Here is a 20,990-nt window from a genome sequence, read left to right as displayed (position 1 = left end):
ACTATGTTTTTGTGTTAAGAAAACATCGGCGTAAAGAAAAACTAAAGTTTTGTATACTTAACGCTTGTTTAAATAAAGGAGAATTTGTATGTCAGTTAAATGGGTATATAAAACCGATATACAAACTAATTGACCAAGCCCCGGTCAAAAGTGTAAACAATATTTAATTATAATTTATTGCGGATTCCTTAAAAAACAGAATCCTGTTTATTTTCGTGTCATTATATAATAGTTCGCAAATATCCTCAAAAAGCGGTTTATGTTATAGACGTATGAAAGAAAACAGATTTGTTTAGAAACGCACTTTTGCTTGGATACCCATCGATTGGGTAAAGTAAATATTAAGAACACGTCATTACATCGCCGAAATAAACATTCACAGAAGGGCGTGAACGATTTTTTTACGCCACACAAATATACTGGGCGAGCCACAAGAATCGTCGCTATTTTAAAACGACAGCCTATGTATGCCGAAGGCTACCGTATAAAAACGACATTTTCGCCTTAAAACTTGACGACTGAAACGCGTGCATCTGCTGCCCTCATCCGATGCCGGCTCTGTCAACCGAGAATAAACAAAATTATAAACACATATGTGTTTATATTTAGAATTGTTTTCGTAAATCTTAAATTACACTTATAAGCCGCATTAGCAAGCCACTTATAATAGTTCAGCACTATTTCAATTTTATGGAATTTCGTTGCTTTATCGTTGGCTAACATGTTCCGACATTAAAATTATTTGTTTTTTTTTATAAATACGGGGTACTTTCAAGTTCCCTACTTTTCGGGATGAAATTAAATTACAAAAGGTCACATTTGAAAATAGGGTACATATGAAACGTACACGTGTAGACCTGTCACCTATAAACCTTTTTTTCACTCTGTTTTTATTAATAGGCGAGTTAATAGCTTTATTTGATTTTAGTACTAACCACATAGATATTAAAGCTCGTTCCGGAAACACACTGACTAATCTTATGTTTTCTTTTTAATCAAATTAAAAATACAACTTTCTGTTTCCTTGTTCATAACATAATGAAAATACGATTTTTCAAAACACTCGAACACTTCGCTCTGAAAAACAAGTTCTAAAGTGTAGTTTTTGTCTTCGATCGAATTACACCCTGTATATATTGAACACACGCCGATAGGTAGTGCAAAAACGTTTGAAACGGGTAGTCTGACGATTTGAAACACAAGATAGGCCAGATGTTAGTTTATTTACCTTCAGGAGGTAGAAGGAAGGGGTCGTAACTTTGTTTTCCGAATAAATATCTACAGACTGTCGCAAACAAAGGTGCCCCAAACGATTTCCCGCAGCGACAAGGCAAACTATTTTACCTTATTTTACAAAAAATTGGCACACGTAAATATTCGTGCATAAAATAGGAGTAATTAGGTTACAGGCAAAACGATCCCTAGTAAAAAGTACCTCCACATTGAAAAATACCATTGAAATTGTTTTATTTTATTTACTCTGACATTTAGTGCGGTGACATTTTTACACGACGCGCTCTACAGATTATATAAAATGTTTTCAAATGCAAGCCTGAAAAATAATATCGCGCCTTTTTCCCGAACTGATTTATTTTTCGGATTTACGTACTAAAACGTTTTAGGAGTCATTGTAATTGCTAACTGTATTATTTTATGTGCAATAGACGTCGCCATTTCTGATGGACTTAAATTTAAAAACTAAATGTTATCCTGACAAAGTTTAATTTAAGAGACAATAATATTATTTACCCAATTCAAAGAAATAAATAAATTTTGTGCTATATTTGGACGAAACTCATGCTAATTGGGGGTCCCTATAACGGTAAACGTGCTATTAACATTGAATCGAAGCGGCTTTGCTCAATTACGTCACGGGTCGTCAAAATTTGACGTAACTACGTCAAACGCGATGTTTGCGATAGAGACACGTGAATGAAAATTGTCCAAATTTGTTGTTTTGTGAATAGAATTTGCGGTAGTTGCACAATTTTGAAGCACTTCGCGCAAGGGTTAGTGTTTCAAACAATAATACGTAATTTTTGTACTGGCGACAATAAATGTTCCATCGAAATGCCGAATATGAGGGAAATACACCGACCGAGTTAATTACGTCCATTTTGCGAAAATGCACGATGTTGGTCTCCAGTTTTACGTTTAATTTTGTGGTAAACTTACCGTATAAATCGACAATAATTAGAATATCACGACACAATCGTAGGTATAGTTGTTAAAATTCGCAAATAAACAACGATAAAATAACAATAGGCTGTTGACTTTGATTGTTTAAATATTATGTGTTTTATTTAATAAGAAACAATTCTACTACCAGATTTATTAGACTTTTTAAATGGAAGTTTTCTAAATTCTGAAATTTATTTTTAGGAAATTGGGATATTTTTTCAAAAATTATCGCCCTACGGGATTGAATAATGTGTATTAAAGACGGAACGCAATTTACAAATTATTATTTGCCGATAAAAATAAATAAAAGCATTTGTTGGATAAGGCTGTTAACATGGCAATTAAAAATTCGCATGCTTGTTTAAATAAATCATTGTTGGTAAGGTGAAAATTTTGTAACCAGTTTGTGGTCTCTCGAGTTGTTGGCAAAAACAGTAAAATTTGTTTAAACGTATCTGTTGGATACAATGTAGATAATATTTTTGCTTTTTTCGTGCGCTGTGAACGGACAGGGAACACTGTATTAAATAATTAACTGCGATGGATGACTACTTTTCTGGATTGCTTAAACAATCATGAAGAAAAATGCAAAAATTTTAAATAATAAAAATCAGATGGTGCGTTCAGTCGATTATTTTTTAACAAATACCACTTCCCATTCTTTTATTAATGTTTAAATTGGTTTTTTGATTTCTAAGTTTTAAAAAATAGGTGCTGCCAGTAAGTGTCACTACGGTGTTAAATTCTTTTTTAATTAATTAAAAACCTACATTTAAATTAATACAGAATACCATCTCATACATGTATAAAATTAATTTTTACAATTTTTTTGTTTCCATGCATTTGATGTTATTTTTAGCTTATCCTTCAATAATTTTCATTTGCTGGGCCGGGGGCGTGGGGAGCGGGGACGGCACAAACTGCACGGAACTGCTGGTTTTAGGGCAAGAGAAATTGGGTTTCGTTCGGGATATTTTTAGTTGCTAGCAGCAGCCTAATCGAATCGGACAGGAAATGAAACAACAAATTTCCCGAACGAATTTTCCGCTTTACGTATTTTCGCGAAATTAAAAATGCATCGCGGCATAGAACAACAATTCCAAAATTGACCTTTAGAAATTGCAGATCTAAATACCGAGTAAACAAAGTCAATAAATTTTACCATAATGAATGCAATTAAGAATTTACATAATGGTTGTTGTCTTTTTTTTTTTGTGCGGCAATGAAAAGTGTGACCCAACTCAGCGTATTTCAAACGAAAGAACAATCGCGGGATCCGTTTCGGTTATATGTCAGTTGGACGTACCAGTTCATCACACCAGGAACGAAGTTAAAAGTTAAAACGAGCGCGAAATTCAAAAAACCTTTCCTTCGGGGTTGGTGGGAGAGCTGAGAACTACGTCACACAAGACACTCGCGAATACGGACACGGTATTCTCGGTTACGTAACGACCGAATGGGCAATCCGACAACAACAAAAAAAAAAGAGCGGGCCTTTCGAAATGTGAGGTTAGACGTGTTGTTTTTAGCGGCGGCGGTCGTTAGACGTTTGATACCGAGAGCAATGTTAAGTAACGACACGGAGAGAGCCGTCGCGTCGGACAAACCGGGCCTCACAACGAACCGCGTAGTCAGATTCGTACTGAAAGCAGCGTAACACACACATTTCGTTTGTGCGGCACACATTTTGTGCCGTGTTGTTTACTGTTTACTTGTCTGCTCGCTCGCCTCGCCCGTATGAGAGATGTTGTTTACACAGTTATATTTAGAGTTAGAGAAATGCAAAAGCAAACCAACTACACCTGCCTCGTCTGCTGGATATCGTCCCGCAGGGTCGTATTTGTCGATAATCCCCGTTTACGCCTAAAGAGAGGGTTAGCCGTCGGTCATCAGATTCGCTCGAATTTACTATACCGGCTGTCCTCGCGAAGCCTAAACAGCGGACTACCCAACTTAAACCATGCCAGTAAAGGCGAGAGGTCTAATATGGGCACTGTTAATATGGAAAATCTTGATACTTTTACAAACCGAGTGGCCCCAGCCCCATCATTCGAATGTTTCTTAAATTTCTCTTTATACAAGCACTATCGCCCAATCTGGATTCACGTTTGACATAGCGCCAGAATTTCATTTCTGTGATAATTTAAATGTTTTTTACACGGTTAGTGGAAATTGTCTGCTGTCTGAATTATTTGCTTTGTGTAGTGCGGATATCATTAATCGTGTAAGAATCGTGAAACAGTGTGTATTTATATTTATAAAATTTAAACGTACACTTCTGAGTCTGACTATGAGTCGGGGCTTATATTTGGACTCATACTAATTGCAATTGTTCCTCTCAGATGCAATAGATAAAACACACAAAAATATATACTTACAAATATAAGAAAAGTTTGAGGTCGGGATAGTATGATAGAAGCAGTTAATAACCAAAGGTTCGTTAGAACGGCTGCTAGAAACTATCAAGTAACTGAAACTCCAAATAACGATGATACGGTATGCATGTTCTGCACTTCAAGGATGATACAGAGGGGGAATTATGGGTTCAGTGTCTGATGTGCAGCATGAAACGGATACAATTAGCGATTTTTGTCTACAATTATTTTTTGATCTAGCTTTTTTTTACTCCTCTTTTGTTTTGTTTAGAAACATAGGTATTAACATAGACATTACCCTACTCTAGATTGAAGAATTTACATTTTTACGGGCATCGACAATAAGCCTTTGAGGTACATCCACGGAAATTTTGCTATTTTGCAACATTAGTTGGAACGTAAATAGAATCGATTGAGAATGATAACGATCACGGTTGGAACACTTTTATTGATTTGCGCATCAGCAGGACAGTTCAGGAACGGTCGTTGGATCGCTCTGCTGTGCACCGCTTGTACCTAAAGAAACTCATGACTAAGGTATCGTCTATCAAACTTAATTGAACTTGTAAGAGGATAATGTACTATTATACTATTTAAATCATAAAGCAAAGTATATACAAATTAATTAACCAAAACTACCCAGCTTCAGAATCAAAGACTACAAAAATAACTACAAATATCAAAAATGAATATTTTTGGTTGCATTGCCACTTTTTTTATCTTATTTGTTATTGTTTTTAATTATTGCTTTAATTTTAGAAAGGTTTAACATATGCATACATGTTGGTGTGGATCTTACTTTTACTATTGTACTATTTCAGACATATTCAATCTTGCTTATCTTACGCTATTATATGCTGGGGAAACTCTTCCAGTGAAGTTTTTGTCCAACAAAAACGTATTTTTCGAACAGAATTATATATTTTAACTTTTCCCTCTCTTTTTATATTAAATAGCATAATTTCCATAAAGAGTAAACTATCCAATTATTGCATGACCAGAATTGATGGAGATTACAATTTTAGAGCTAATCTTAATTTGCAGGTACCAAGTCATAAGTCAGACAGATATTGCCTGTCCATTTATTGAAGCAAAAATGAAAGCTCGTTTTGAATAAGAACGTTTTTTATTCTATCGAGGAATACTTTGATTGTAGTAATGCCGATCTCTCAGTGTGATATACTTTGTGTGTTTGTACGTATTTGTTTTTAAAGTTTGTACTTTAGTGTTCAAATGTATTTTTTTTTTACTTGTTGACATTATCCGATACTTTTGTTAAAAGTTAATAGAAATAAACACTATTATTATTATTATTATTACTATTATACAAAAAGTAAATATTTTTTTAAAACAATATGATCGTTACTTTTTGGGCAAAAAAAACGCAAACATACATAAGGTTAAAATTACAAGTTATCAAATTGAAGAAACTCTTGAGCGCTTTCGTGTAGTTGTGAATTTGTGCATTAGTCAGAGGCAGAAGGAGTAATTCATATTTTATAAAATCCCATCAGCTGTTTCAATCCATTGATTACCCAAATAGAGATAATCAGATGATAGCAAAATGTATGCCATGCGAACGACGCTATTGGCGTTACTTTTACGCTATATATGCAGATATTCTTATACAAAATGTATTCCTTTGCGGATTTGTTTACTTGGGTTTTCGTACAAATGGTATTAGCTAAATATCAATGTAAACAAAATATTAGAACATGTTTTAACGTTGCCCGTTCCCCGACCTTGACTATTTAAGACACGTGCTTGGAGAAGCACGAACGTGTTACCTTTTTAAAAAAATATTTCGTCCAAATTTCGTTCTTCTAGTTTTTCGGTCGATATAATTATTGAATCTTCATTGCCTTTCCATGTAAAGCCCTCCAGAATTTGAAGAGTTTCTATTCAAGTCAAATTATATTCAAATTAAAAAAATGGCCAAAAAGATTTTATTCGATTTTTGTTGACAGGATGATGTTTCCAAAACGAAAAAAAATTGTCGGAAATTTTTGTTGCATAATAACCGCCGAGATAAGTTTCAAAATCAGTTTTGCCATTATCAAATAAAAATGCGTATGAAAGAATACCAAAGTACATACGTTGCTAGTTGTAAGGCCTTGTAAATAAATTTTGTTGTAGAATGTGTACTTTGTATTTGCTGTATTGTGTTATGTTTGTTTGTTTACTTCGAGATAAAATTGGTATAATGTCGAGTGCTATCTTGGTCTCGCTCGTTTCGGGGCCACGAAAATATCTACGTACTTAAAATAAAATTTTTCATCTGTTCGTACCTTTTTGCCGTCCATTTTGTAGATATTATGCCACCAGGGTTGGTACAATCAAATAAGAGAAACCCTTACATTTAAATGTTTTTTAAGACAACGCATTTTTAAATCCTGTTAAAATGTTCAAAGTAAATGATAAAAAAACAATATCTAGGAATTAATAATAATAATAATAATAATAATAATAATAATAATAGATAGATATCGTTTATTGACCACCTATAAATACATGTATTTGTGAAGTCGAAACTCAGTAATATAACAAAATAGAAATAACAGCAACAATAACAAAAAGAAGAAAATATAAATACAACAAAAATTTGATAAATTTAACCAGAAATAGAAAAAATAATATGTATATAAACATATGTTTATAGGAAAAAAAAATTATAAATAAAAATATTTGCTTGAGTTAACAGTATACACTATATTCTTGGGATATGCGATAGAAATTCCTCAACTGAGTAAAAACCATAACTGGAAAGATAGCTTCTAACCGATAACTTAAATTTACTTATCGTAAATTGCTTAGCGTTAGCTTTATACAAGCGGTTATAGTTGTTCACAAATATGTTATATATGTTCAAATTTAGTTTATTTTTCTGAGTAGTGGCTTATCTAGACTTAAGTGGAACAATATTGCTAGATCCGCGTGTGTCGTAGCAGTGGTAGTCACCATGAGTAGGATACCTCTGCAAACCAGCATGGACCTCCAGAAGGTTGTAGTATATGAATAGGGAAGGCAGAGTTAGAATCTTAAATTTAATAAAAAGCTCACGACAATGTGCTCCAGGAGGAGCCCCTTGGAGAATGCGAACTGCTGCCTTCTGAAGCCGAAAAACCCGATCAGCATCTGAAGAGTTACCCCAAAGAAGCACGCCATAGGTCAGATGACTGTGAAACAGTGCAAAGTAGATAGTCATTAAGGTCTTCTGCGAAATGCAGTCTTTTAATTGCCTTAATGCAAAGATTTGAGACGAGAGTTTGGAACATAGATACTCGATATGAGCCGACCAGGTTAGGAAGGTATCGAGAAAGATACCTAGAAGCTTAGCAGGCTGTGACTTTACAGCTATTTTGTTGGATGTTATTAGCATTTTTTTCGTCTTCGATGTGTTAAGCTTAAGTTTATTGGCGGCGAACCATTGGTCAACCGCCTGAAGATCAGCGTCAGCCATCACCTTCAAAGTCGCAACATCCTTGTCCGAAGAGATCAAGGTCGAATCATCGGCAAATAGAATGCAGTTCGCCGTATCGACGGCCTTTACCAGATCATTAATATAAATTAGAAACAGGAGGGGACCGAGGATGGATCCTTGGGGAACTCCCCTATTAACCGTTACCATATTAGACTCGGTACCATTAACATATACATATTGCACACGGTCTGCCAAATACGATTCAATCAGACTCAGTGAATTGCCTCTGACGCCATAGTATTCAAGCTTTTGAGCCAGAATCTCAATGTCAACACAGTCGAAGGCCTTCGAAAGGTCACACATGGTGACCGAAGCTGAGCGACCCTCATCCAGGTCTCCAACCACACTGTCAATTAATGTAACCAAAACCCGAATAGTGGACTTCCCTCTGCGAAAACCAAACTGAGACTGATTAAACAGTCCTTTGTCCTCAAAGTAGTTCATTAAATTGTCTTTAATTATAATTTCAAAAATGTTACTTACTACTGGAACAATTGCAATTGGTCTGAAATTATCTAGATTTTCTGGATCCACTTTTTTATGCAAGGGCAAAATCTTTGTGATCTTAAGTTTTTGGGGGAAAACCCCCTCCTCCATGGATTTATTAATAATGGTAATAATGGGTCCTAAAAGTGAAGTTAGACATTTTTTGAAAATGCTGGCATTCAATATATAATAGTCCAGACACTTTGAATTTTTAAGTCTGAGTATGGCTTGCCTTACATCAGATTCCAACACTGGTGGTATAAAAAAAGAGAATGGTGGTTTTGGGAAACGGAAATGGATGTGGATTATAAAAAAAAGTGATTGAACTTATTTATTCTTTTCTCAAATTGATTGTAGGAGCTATAGGTTTGAGAGCTTCCAGTGTAATAAACATTTTTTGTTATCTAAAACGAAAAGCATTTTCTTTCTTTTTGGTACTCGCAATATTCGCCTTTCAGATCTTGTCAAAAAATCGCAATAATAATTTGCAGCTTTAACAAGAAATTACTTCGGTTATTCAATAATGTTCTTCTGTTAGACATATTATTGTAAATGAGTTAAAGATACACTTTCGAGTACTTGCAATTTTCTTCTAGTAATCAGTAAAACCACCTGAACTTAGCAATCCATATGAGAGAGGAGGTTAAGCAATGCGGTATACAAATTTTTAAGTGGTTAACAATGTTCTCTAGGATTCCTGAGAATTGGAAGAAGTTTTTTAATGACTTCTCTAAAGGTGGACATGGATTGATTCTGGTCAACACGTAAAAACGTTTTGAACACTATATTTCGGCTAGAAAGTATCACTAGCCGTTTTCAAGTGAAAACTTTTTCACAACATAATCGGGAGAATTTATATCGATAAATTTGTTCACTGCAATTTCAGTTTGAAGTTTAGTAAAACTTAAGTAAATAAGTAAGTAAAATGAAAGTAACGGAAATATAAGAGAACTGTTTTTATAACACTTTTTAGCGTTGCCTTTTAAGATGACTACCATGAACTTGCAATATTTTAAAAACTTATCTAATAAGCAAAATAGATTGTATTTTTTTACGAATCTTACTTCTATGTGGAAAAATCTTAACTTATTCGATGCAGCACATTAAAGCGAAAATTACACAATCCAGAAATTTGTTAGATATGTATATTCCCCGTATTTATTAATTATAACACTTTTTATTTGTTTGTGCGAGATAAACTAAAGGCCATATTGTCGTTGTTAAAACAAATTGTCGTGTTTATCTAAAGCAAATAACGCACGAAATCAACAAAACAATACAAATTTCGTTAAAACCCCAGACGCGTATTTGCGCGTGAACAAAAATTTTTACGTTTTAACGATTCCGTGCTTTAACGTTTGCGATGATGTTAACATTGGCGAACTTAAAACCAATTAAGTCAATAATTTGTTTAAATCGAGTCTCTCTGTTGCAAAATCGTTCACCAAGTTTGCCTTTTCAAAACTTCGCAACGATCTCGAACGAAATCGGATTCTAGCGACCAGTGTCCCTTCAAATAGATACAAAAAGGGAAGGCGTTCGATTCTTGTCGTATCACATGAATGCCCCTCATCAACATGGGTTTGTTTGTCAACTTTTTGATTTACACCAATGTGGACGTGCAGCGGCGCACTTTAAGTTTTCGACCCAGCACATCCATCATGATTACTCACTTATTTCTCGTTTGATAACCGCTTCAAGTTCGAGCGTTTGAGGGTATAACTCGTTTTATTAGACCTTCGAGATATTCGCGTTATCTATACGAAGAACTGCGTTAGTCGTTCTGTAGCGTCTACGCCACTGGTCGTAATACGGGCAACGAAATTTCGTATTCCGGCTAGTCCCGGTTGATTTTTTAGTCAATAAAAGCAATCGAAGCGTATCAAGGAGATGCAAAACTCACATCATCGGTTCTAACATCCACAATTCCCGACCCAAAAGCGTCCAACTTAATTTTTCCCACTTACACCCCGAATGTGACTTGAAATAAGAAATAATATCATTTCGGGGAGAGTAAGAGGTCATAGAGTTAAGATTTACTGCTGGTTCATACGGGCCGTTCGTTCGTATAATTTCCGCGTTTTCTTCAGAACTCGGGTCGTATAAATTAAAAGTTCTTGGAAATGTTTTTACTAAAATAAAATTGTATCTTTCGCGCGTCAGGATAGATCGCGCAAGCGTTAGCTCTAGGAAAATTGGTGAAACTTTGATGATCAATAAAATCTCGATGTTTATTGATCTCCCGATCGAGTTATCGCTTAATTATTTTTATTACTTGCCGACCATTAAATAGGTGTATCCCGATTTCTTTTGTTTTAATGAACGAAGTCAGTAAAATACTCCCCAAATGTTTAACGGTCGTATGTTTCTTAGAATACCAAAATTTCTCGTGTTTTTCGATCTTGGGTTCAGAACGGAGTACAAGTTTATTTAACAACTACGATTAACTTTGTTAAACGTTTTAATGATAATAATACATATTAATAATAATAGGTTCTACAAACAAATTTATCGGAACTTATCAGGAGTGTCATCGACCTTTTATTAGACCCCTACTAAACCCCAAAGGCCGTATACATTTTGAAAATACTTAATTTAAAGTATTTATGTTCACACAATTGTTAGATATTGAATTGTAATATTTAAAACATGGAGAAGTGTCGTTATGAAGTTTTTGAATTCCACACCTACATTCATTGTCTAAGCAGAAGCCATAAACAAAGCTGCATTAATTAAAATTTGACAACAGATTCGCACAAGTGCTTCCTGAATTTCGAAATGGCAAAATGTTAGCAAGTTCGATTCAGTAAAAACTAAAACAACCTATTACCTTAATTACAGTCAGGATTTCGCAAAGGGTACAGTACGGCTACGACTTTGTTCAAAGTTTTCTATGACAGTCTCTCAGCAGCAGATAAAGGGTAAACATCGGCTTTGGTCTTATTAGATTATAGTAGAGCTTTCGATGCCCGAAATCATGCTATGCTCTGTGCTAGGTTATAATACTACGACTTTAAATTTAAGACGATTCAATTGATTCGTAATTATCTGGATCACAGATAGTTTCGACAGTCTTAGAAATTGACAGGGGAGTCCCTCAAGACTCATTATTAGGACCTCTTTTATTTATTATTTATACAGCAGATATGTCGGGTTGCTTTGGTGAGTTCAATAGTAACAGCTATGCTGACTACACGCAAATACATATTTCTTAAAATGGTTAAATATATCGAGCCGAGAAGAATTTTAGTTTGCTTGTTTTCTTCACAAACTACTTAAAATGGATGCCTCTCATAGTTATTGGAAAAACTGACTTGTAAAAATCGCATTAGCTTCCGTGAGCCCCGCTTCAATTGCCAGTATGAAATACCTAAAATCAAGAAGCCGATGACTAAAAGTTCATTCTCCTATACATCTCTTAAACTACTTAATAAATATTCTCAGGTTAGCCAATCACAGAATGCCTCTCATTGCGCTTCTAATTTTTCATTAAAAAAATATCTCTTACTGGAAACTACCTAGATTGTTAATCCCTCTTTGTTTACTATGGTTTTTTTATTGTTTTTCGTTTTAGATTTATGCTTGATTCATATCTTTGTAATGTAAGATTGGTATACTAAACTAAATTTGCATGGTCTTGTGACATACTCAGCTAACTTCGTCGTGCTTAAAATAAAAGCTATTTTATTTATTTATTTATTTATTATTTACATAGTCATATGCATGTATATTCAAATATTTTGCACTGTGTCGTTATGTATTTTCACCTTTTTGTTACCTTTTCTCGGGGAAAATATGTCGTACATTTGTTGAATGATACTTTATTACTTATTTTTATATTATTATACACCATACAACAGAATTGTGACTACAGAACCATTTTTTTGATTAGCCAGGAAGAAGGAATGATATATTTTTAAACGTCGGCAAATTGAAATTTGGGTAATATTGCTTGCAAGATCCTACAACCCATAAAAACATCTTTCTATAAAAAAAAATATCATTAGGGAATGTTTGAAATCTTGTTATTATATTTTTTAACAAATTCTTTTTTGAAATATTCGGAAAAATATTATTGTATACTATAAATTAGCGTTTATCCGAATTAGTTTGACCTGAAACCGTTGGCATAGGTTTTGATTGCGAGAATTGTCGAGTGAAATCGTGTTACCAAAAGGGATTCGTGTGAAGCAGCTCGGAAACCAAACCGCACGACCGAAATGCAGAAATACGCTGGGGTTAGCAGTTCTTTGATTCTCCCCGTGCCGTTTTAACTTGACTACTTTATATACCACCTTTTCCGTCGTTTTTGTCTCCTTCTGTCTCGGTTATTGCCGTCACGGCTTTTCTGTCCCTTATTGACTTCCTATCGCCCCTTTATTTAGTGTAGATAAGCCCCAAGATCCGGCGAATTATATTTTAGTCTCAGTTTTTCATATCGCCGCGTATAGTTGTATATTCGCACAGTTCTCGAGGATGTTCCGATATCCTTCCGCGGGTTTAAAATGAAAACGCCCCCTCGCCCACCCCCGAATAGTACATATTCGTTGAATTGCAACCGTAAAACATCGAACCCCCATCCATGCCGAACCGTTACTGTAAAAGTAGGAAACGTTGTTGCTGCTCATTTCTTGCCTTATTACAAGACAATTAACGGAGGCCTAAGGGAACAATCAAGTCGCAACTTTGACTCCAAAATATCTCCGAGACCGAAAAGGGTTACAACCTGCGTCGGTGGTTGGTCGTGGCAACTCTTTGAATTACCGGCCTTGTATATATATCGAAGTCGTTTAACTTACATAACGGTTATTCACTTCCCTCTCCCTTTCTTGGAGAACTTACCCGGAAAGTTGGTAAGGTTTTGAACATATGCCAAGTTTGCCCGTGGAGAAATGTCTACACGCGGTGTAACGTCGACTTATTAAATAATTAAATGCTAATTGAAAACTATAGCGCGTATGCCTTATGAAGGGAAAGTCAAAATCGACTTCTTTTTGGCCTTAAACTTAATGGATTTTGGTTAGTTGGAAATATATAACATATGAAGTATAGACTATAAGAATATAATTAAATAGATATTTTCAACTAACCAAAAATTCAAAATGCAAATCCCTTTTCGCCGTGGTTCTCAATAAGCAATTTTAGATGTGCACGAAAATACTTCCCTCATTCATGTCATTAATGCGTATAGTAAGTAGTAATGTCAAAATTAAAAGCATAAACCCTATTACAGTTACAAATCCTAAAAAAGAACTACCCTGTAGTATTTCAAAAGAGCAATGAGATATTTTGTGCCAAATTAACTTTTTGAAAGTATTCCACATGTGACTATGGCCTGAGAGTAAAAAGAATCTGTTGAAAACCATAATTTGAGCAAAAAAAAGATAAGTAAGGAATCCTTTTTGATACGGTTGAATTGCATTTTTGCTTTCACGCATAGGTTACTGTTTTTCTTTCTCTCCTTTTCGATTAGTGGTCACTTTTGTCGCAATATATAAATTGTTTCTTCTCTGGATTTTAGCATAACAATTCGTTTATGAATTGGCGATGACATCCTGGATTTGGTGTTCATAGAAAAAATGACTTCGGACCCTACTTAACCCATTTTGTCCCAGTGGTGCGTTAATGCACCACCTATTCTATGACTTTTTTTATAATATCCAGGAAATATTTTTGCACATCCATTTAGAAATTTTATTATTATCACTACTAAAGGACATAAAACCGTATACATCGCCAATTTACGTTAAAAGGAAAGATCTTATATATGACCTCAAAAGTTAACAAAAGTGGTACATAAATCACATTTTCGAGTAAATCCAAAATAGTAAAAAAAATATTTTGAATTTGTATTGCCATTTTTGTTAAGTCTATACCATGCAGATCACATAGCAGAAAACATAATTGGAATACTATATTGATTATGCTCTACTTTTTGAAAATATTTACTGGAGTGTAAATGCATTACTGGTTTTATCTGTGAAACAAAACTTTGTTATTGCAAGTCTAGACAAGTCAGCGCATGTTGAATAAACATCCAACAATTAGCGTATTCTTTAGTATTGGTTTGTGCCTTGTGCAGTGAACATTACAGTTCGTAAAAAATGGCATTTCCGAGGTATTTGACTCAAAAGGAATTAGAGGCGGCTATGGAAGAGACCGTGATGGATGAGCACAATAACAATGAAAGTCGTAAGTATTATTTGGATTTACGTATTCTTATGTATTGTAGCATTCCATTCCTTGTCAATGTATGCCAAAAATAACGTGAAAAAATATTTACAGAACATATTGACACGGTCTATATTCCACCCGACGTGGATACCTTGACTGACGAAGAAGATATGAACGATAACATAAATCTGCAAGAGTTTGGGGAACCAACTGATATAGTTGGAACTTTCGAGTTACATATACCGAATGATACAGCTGTCCTTCAACAGTCCTGTAATTCATCAACTACTGAACCTGAAAGGGACTCATCAGATGATGAAACCCTGGAATTCAAAAGAAGACGTATGCTTTCTGCAAACGACAGGCTTGCTTCTACTGTCATATGCAAGAAAGGTCAGATTGAGTACACTCACACACCTATATCGGATGAATTTAGATCATGTGAGAAACTAAAAAATAGGTTTTCTGGGAAAACTCCGCTTGAAATATTTTTTATGTTTTTTGATGACGAAGTGATTGATTTGATTTTAAATCTTACATTGCTTTGCGACTTTTCAAAACTGATAAAGTAATTACTCAAAGAAATCTTGCACCTGCCATAGATGATAATCAAGGTCACCTCGTGATTGTTCACGCTAATAAAGCCCGAACGAGATGTAGAATCTGCTACAGACACACAATTTACATTTGTAATAAGTGTAATGTGCATTTACATACTTTATGCTTTATACAACATCACCAAAAATGAAACAGGGTGTTAGCAGTGGTGCGCTCCCGCACCATAAAATATTATGCGTTTTTTTGTATCAAATCAGGTTGTATTTAGAAAACAATCTACTTTTAGTTGTTTTCTGTCGAATTTGAACTTTTTTTTGTATATTTATGTATAAATTATTTGTTACATCTTGTGTGCCCCAAATCATTATTTAATATTTTTCCCGGTAGTTTTTTTAGGCACCAGTATTTTTTTTATGTTTCGATTTTTTTTGACACATGTAATGTATTCTTAAGTGCAACAAAATAAATAATTTCGGAGCAAAAAAGTATTTTTTTTATGCTTGGGATAATATGGGTTAACATATAAAACACATAAACACGTGTGAAAAATTAAAAAACAATTGTTTATAAGTAACAATCATATCAGATATTTTATTTATTTCTGCCATTCAAGTCTTCTGCACATTTGCTTCATGTGTAATTTCTTTGCGGTTCTGAATATTCATGGCCTTCAAAAAATGAATAATAATTTATAATTATTTATTCGTTTAGCGCAAAATTATACTTATCCAACAAGGTAATTTATAACCAAGATAGTGGAATTGGTGAGTTGTTCGTTATAATAATAGCGCAGTCGTCGAAGATAAGTGATGTTATTGGTCACAGTTTTCGCTTAACCAATTTTTCAACCGAACTCGAATAATTTTTTCTAAATACCATGATGAGATGTTGTTAAAAGCGCAACAAGTATTGTTCGTTTTACTACAACAAAGACGTTTAGTTTAAATCTATTGTAACGCAAAAAGAAATAATTTATATATAATTCACCCAATTGTAAAAAATAAACGGAAAATTATAAGATCTTTCTCGGGCGAAAACTTGTATTATTATTTGATACTATATTAACGCGGAGACTTTGGAAACGGTTGTCTAACGCCATAATGACGCGTTTACTTTTATCGTTTTTGTTTTTATTGTCTTTCCCCTGGAGTGCTACCTTATTCTATTATAAACAAATTGAGTCGGACCGGGGGGAAAGCCGCGGAAAGGGTGCGTTTCGCCGTAAAGATAGAAGGGAAATGACTTGACATAGCCAAGGGTTTTCGGAGGGCTATAACTGAATAATAACTTTGGCTTCTAACGTACAGAGTTTAAACGTCATTTGATTTATAGCGCTTACGATAATTGTAAATTTTTCCCAGTTTTCGGAGATTAACACTATTTTTTTTTTCAAAATTCAGAAAACGGAAAATATTATAAAACTATCAAAACATTTTATAGAAAATTTAAAAAATATAAAGGCTACTTTCACCAATTTTTTGAAAAACTAATTTTTCTGGTAGTTCCATCTGGGTGGTAGTTTAGACGCTTTTTTAGGTTCCCTTGAATAAGCTTTCAAGCTGTTTTTTTTTAAGCTTTGGTTCAAAAATTATTGCTTTTCATAACTAAAAAATTAATTTCGTCAAAATAAATGCAGATGGAACATGCGAAGTTAAGTTGGGTGGGACAAAGATTGGAATGGGAGGTGTGTGGTGGGTCAAACGGGCGAGGAACGAGGCAAAGAGGAAGTTGGGCCCAGGTCGGCTTCGTTGTTTGCCAAGAAAGCCGTATGACAAGTCAGCGAACTTAAAGCTAACTTCACTTTAACAACGGAGAAGTGGTTAGTTAGTGATGTAAAAGTACAAATACAACGGCAATTCCCTGGGGGGGTCGCGTCCTGGCACGATGTTACGTCTTATGTACATATACGCGTACACGTTGCTAAATTTTGCTTGGAACTCATTGGCGTGCATAAATTGAATTTGCCAAACACTTTAGTCGATATATGCTAATAATAGTATTAAACGTCGACACATAAACAACATAGGTCCTGCCCTATAATGAAATAGCCTTGCCTATCATTATCAAAATTGGTTCTAGATAAGGTTTTTCAAAATATTTTATTCTCTTGAATTCTAGGAAAAAATATATATAATAAAAAATCGCGTTTGCAAGGGTCTAAGAAAAAAATCATTTCATGCAACCAACAAAATCCTTGAACGAGAAGACGGACAAGATTTGGCTCCATAATCTTTTATTCTTGAAATTTTTTCAAAAATGCACAGAGTGGGCCGCATATTCAAAAAAACTGAAAAATGGGTCCTCTTAATATTGAAAATTGGATACTAAAAGACTGTATTTCAGATGTTGGTTTCTTTTACATGACGATATAGCCCCTTATAGACAGCTCAAACTGTTGTATTTAAGGTTTTCACCTATTGTATAAGGTGTTCGCGATATTCCGTACAATATAAGAAATGCGTTGAGTGTCCTAAATTTGCAGATATCGACTTCAAATTTACCAGAGAAGTAAAAGTCTATTCCCACATTTAAACACTAGAAATTGGGGACAATCAAATTTCACCAAGTATTTTTTAAAAATTTTTGAAATTGTTTTTTTTTTTTGTTATTCGGGCTTCCAGAAAAACATGTTTTTTTTTTATAACCATTCACCCGATCGACAAAATTATTTAACCAGCGAACGCGGAAGATACAGTGCTCTAACATTTATATTAGGCATTTTTTCGATTATGTACAGGGTTTTCCAATTATAGACAAAAATCTAAAAAACCCAGAAAATTGTTCTTTTCCAGAGTAAATTATTAGCCGCAAATCAAAAATCCTCAAAAATATGGCTAATCGGTTCAAACATTGTCATAGGCCGCATCAAGAGCTATAATTTTTGTATTCGCTGTTTCCGTCGATCACACATACTGCTCGAGATATTTGAAAGAGTCCACATGAAAATCACTATTCCGGTGGCTCAGTCAAGACACGATGACGTCATTGGCTATTACGATGACTTCAAAAATACCATATTTTATCGAAAACCATTTAATATTTTGGAAAAATTCATGGACCAGGAAACGTGGAAGATTCCGGGTTATAACCTATATTTCCGCATTTTTTCAAATATGTACAGGGTGTCTCGATTATGGGTAAAATAAATCTAAAAGACCCTGAAAATTGCCGGTTTGGTGGATAAATTATTCGTCGTAAATGAAAAACTATAAAACATGGGATAATTGGCTTTAAACACAGTCGTAAACTTGGAATAACATCATTGTAAATCGTTATTACTTACGTATTTTTTATATCTACCAAAGTTTGTCGTGACTTTGAAATTCGGCGATACGTGAAAGACGCTATATACAGGGTGTATGCACAATATATTTACATGGACTTTACGAAAGTTCCATAGTGGTCCGTAGGAGCACGATAGAAAAACAATGCGTCCCTCTAGCACAAGAAACCGCGAAACGGCTTCCTTTTGAAATACAAAGCTGCTTTGCGCTATGCGCTACAAACTTGCCCCGTCCAGTGACGATTTTTCGAAAACAATCTTGTTATGTCTGTTTTTAAGGTTCAGGTTTCACATCCCTTCGTTAAGACTGGTAGCACGCATTGGTCAAACACTCTTTTCTTGAGATATAATGGCATTCTTGATTTGAATATGATTGTATTTATTCCGAATGCCCGCCATGCTAATTTGACCCGTCTGTTGATTTCTGGGAGTAGGGATCCTGACCTGTGTATAAACTGGCTCAGGTATATATACTCCTCTACTATCTCTAGTGGCGTATTGTTTATTTGTATTTCTTGTGCAACTATCAGTTCATTATACATTGTTTTCGTCTTTGTTATGTTCATTTTGACACCTACTTCATTGCTTGCCATGTGTAGCTCATTAATCTGTAGTTGTAGTTCTTCCAGAGTGTTGGCGATCAGAACTATGCCATCAGCAATTCTTAGATCGTTTAGGTATTCTTCATCTATGCATACACCTTTGTTATGCCAGTCTAGTTTTCCAGTCTTGTAGTGTCGCCGTGAAGAGTTTGGGAGATATGGCATTACCTTGTCGTACTCCTCTGCTAGTTGGAAATTCCGGAGACTCCTTGTATACCATTACTCGAGCTTTGCCACAAAAGCTTGTACCGATATTTCTGAATTTCCGAAACGAAATAGTGAATAGACGTTTCTTATTGTTTTTTCACCAGGTTAAATTTTGGAGAGAATATAAATTCACTATAAATTGAAAAATAGCTGTACATAGTGTACATCAGGATAGGTGCTTTAATTAAATCATAAAATTGAGAAACTGGGTAACCTGAAAAAAAATGTCAAAGTACCGTGAAATATTATTTTTTACCTAGTTGAAATTTAGAGGGAAAATAAAGTTATTGTAATTTACAAAAAGTTTCGGTACGTGGTACATCAGCAGACAAACCTGGTACTCCCAAAGAGCGTAAAATATTTTATAATTTTCAACAATTTCAAAAATCGTTAAACTAAATTGGTTTTAGTTGAAAATATTTTTCGGAAAAATTTGTTTCAAGGAAAAAAAATATAAATTAGTCATGAAAAACTGAAAACGTTAAGGCTTTTTTTATTTGACTCTAACCACCATGTAGTTCTGCAGTTTATTTAGTTTAGTACTTTTTCGGTTGTTTGTTTACGTCAATCGTTTAAAAATTGCAAAGTGTAGGTCGCTTACAAGTTCGGGCATTTTGTGAATGACATTTGCTTGGTCTACGTTCCGCCGTCTGCGCTCGCGTCGTCTCACTCGTTTCACTTGCACGTGGCCATGTTCAAAATGATATTCCAGAAATTTTCGCATCCAAAAACCGCGACTTATTGCATAGGATGGTCGTCCCCACTTGTCTCGGTCAGCTTCGCGATAATCCACCAATTCAAATCGTAACAATCGATTCGTTTAAACGCCCGATTCGCACACAAAATTAATATTTTAAATAAATAAAATACACACATTCGATTCGCACGTAAAATAAAATATCCACACGAAAGCGCGTATAATGAAATGATGTTTGTCCACGACTAAAGTATTTCCTTACATACATAGTAGGTAGGTACTGTTTGCCATAGGATGGGGTAAATAAATCAATACTGGTATATTTGTACTAAAGCAAGAAGACCGGTGTGGGGTGAGAGGGTTGCATGCATGTTGTTTACTGGGGAAGAAAAACAAACAAAAAATGTTAGCTAGTTGTGAGCTGAAGCGGGCATAAAACTCATTGCGGACTTACGTGGCATCTGTTTGTCTTTTTCCTTTAATTTCTACGGGGCAACGTACGTCGTTAATCGATCCTGACGGGATAGGTTAACTGCCCGGATTCACTTTTGACTTTCAATTGCTATCGATTCATACCATATTATAATCTGTGGTCAGTTAACGGCATCGAACTGCTGTTTATTTATTGGAGAATATTGATATTTTCTGTAATTTGATGCAACGCCCCAATATTACATATTATTGTTTTATATAGTGTATTATATTATAATATATACATTTATTTAAAATAAAAGTACTTTCCAGATGTGCACAGTTTAGCATTACGAATACGCGGACTATTTCGCACCACTTTGCACAACAAAAAAGTTTCATATATACAAACCCAAAACCCAGTTTAAATTGAAATACGAAAGTTATTTAATGGGAATTTTGGTGACTTTTTTTTCTTTTTTACATAAAAAAAAATGCTACTCTACTCTCGTCATAATGTGAGAATATAACATTT

At 34.5% G+C, this 20,990-nt stretch overlaps 1 protein-coding gene across 2 annotated transcripts in view; it reads right to left on the bottom strand.

Annotated features, from left to right (window-relative positions):
- LOC132695545 (forkhead box protein P1) overlaps positions 1–20,268 on the bottom strand; it is a 130,437-nt gene extending 110,169 nt beyond the window's left edge. For both annotated transcript variants that reach the window (XM_060659853.1, XM_060659852.1), the window contains exon 1: positions 19,949–20,268. In XM_060659853.1, the coding sequence (XP_060515836.1) occupies positions 19,949–20,071 (123 nt within the window). In that variant the 5' untranslated portion in view covers positions 20,072–20,268. The remainder of the gene's footprint in view (positions 1–19,948) is intronic.
- Between the last annotated feature and the right edge of the window lie 722 nt (positions 20,269–20,990).

Source organism: Cylas formicarius, unplaced genomic scaffold, assembly GCF_029955315.1.
Source record: "Cylas formicarius isolate icCylForm1 unplaced genomic scaffold, icCylForm1.1 PGA_scaffold_12__32_contigs__length_19106922, whole genome shotgun sequence".
NCBI lineage: Eukaryota > Metazoa > Arthropoda > Insecta > Coleoptera > Brentidae > Cylas > Cylas formicarius.
The sequence above is the reverse complement of the archived record's forward strand: the minus strand, read 5'-3'. Positions and strand labels throughout refer to the sequence as shown.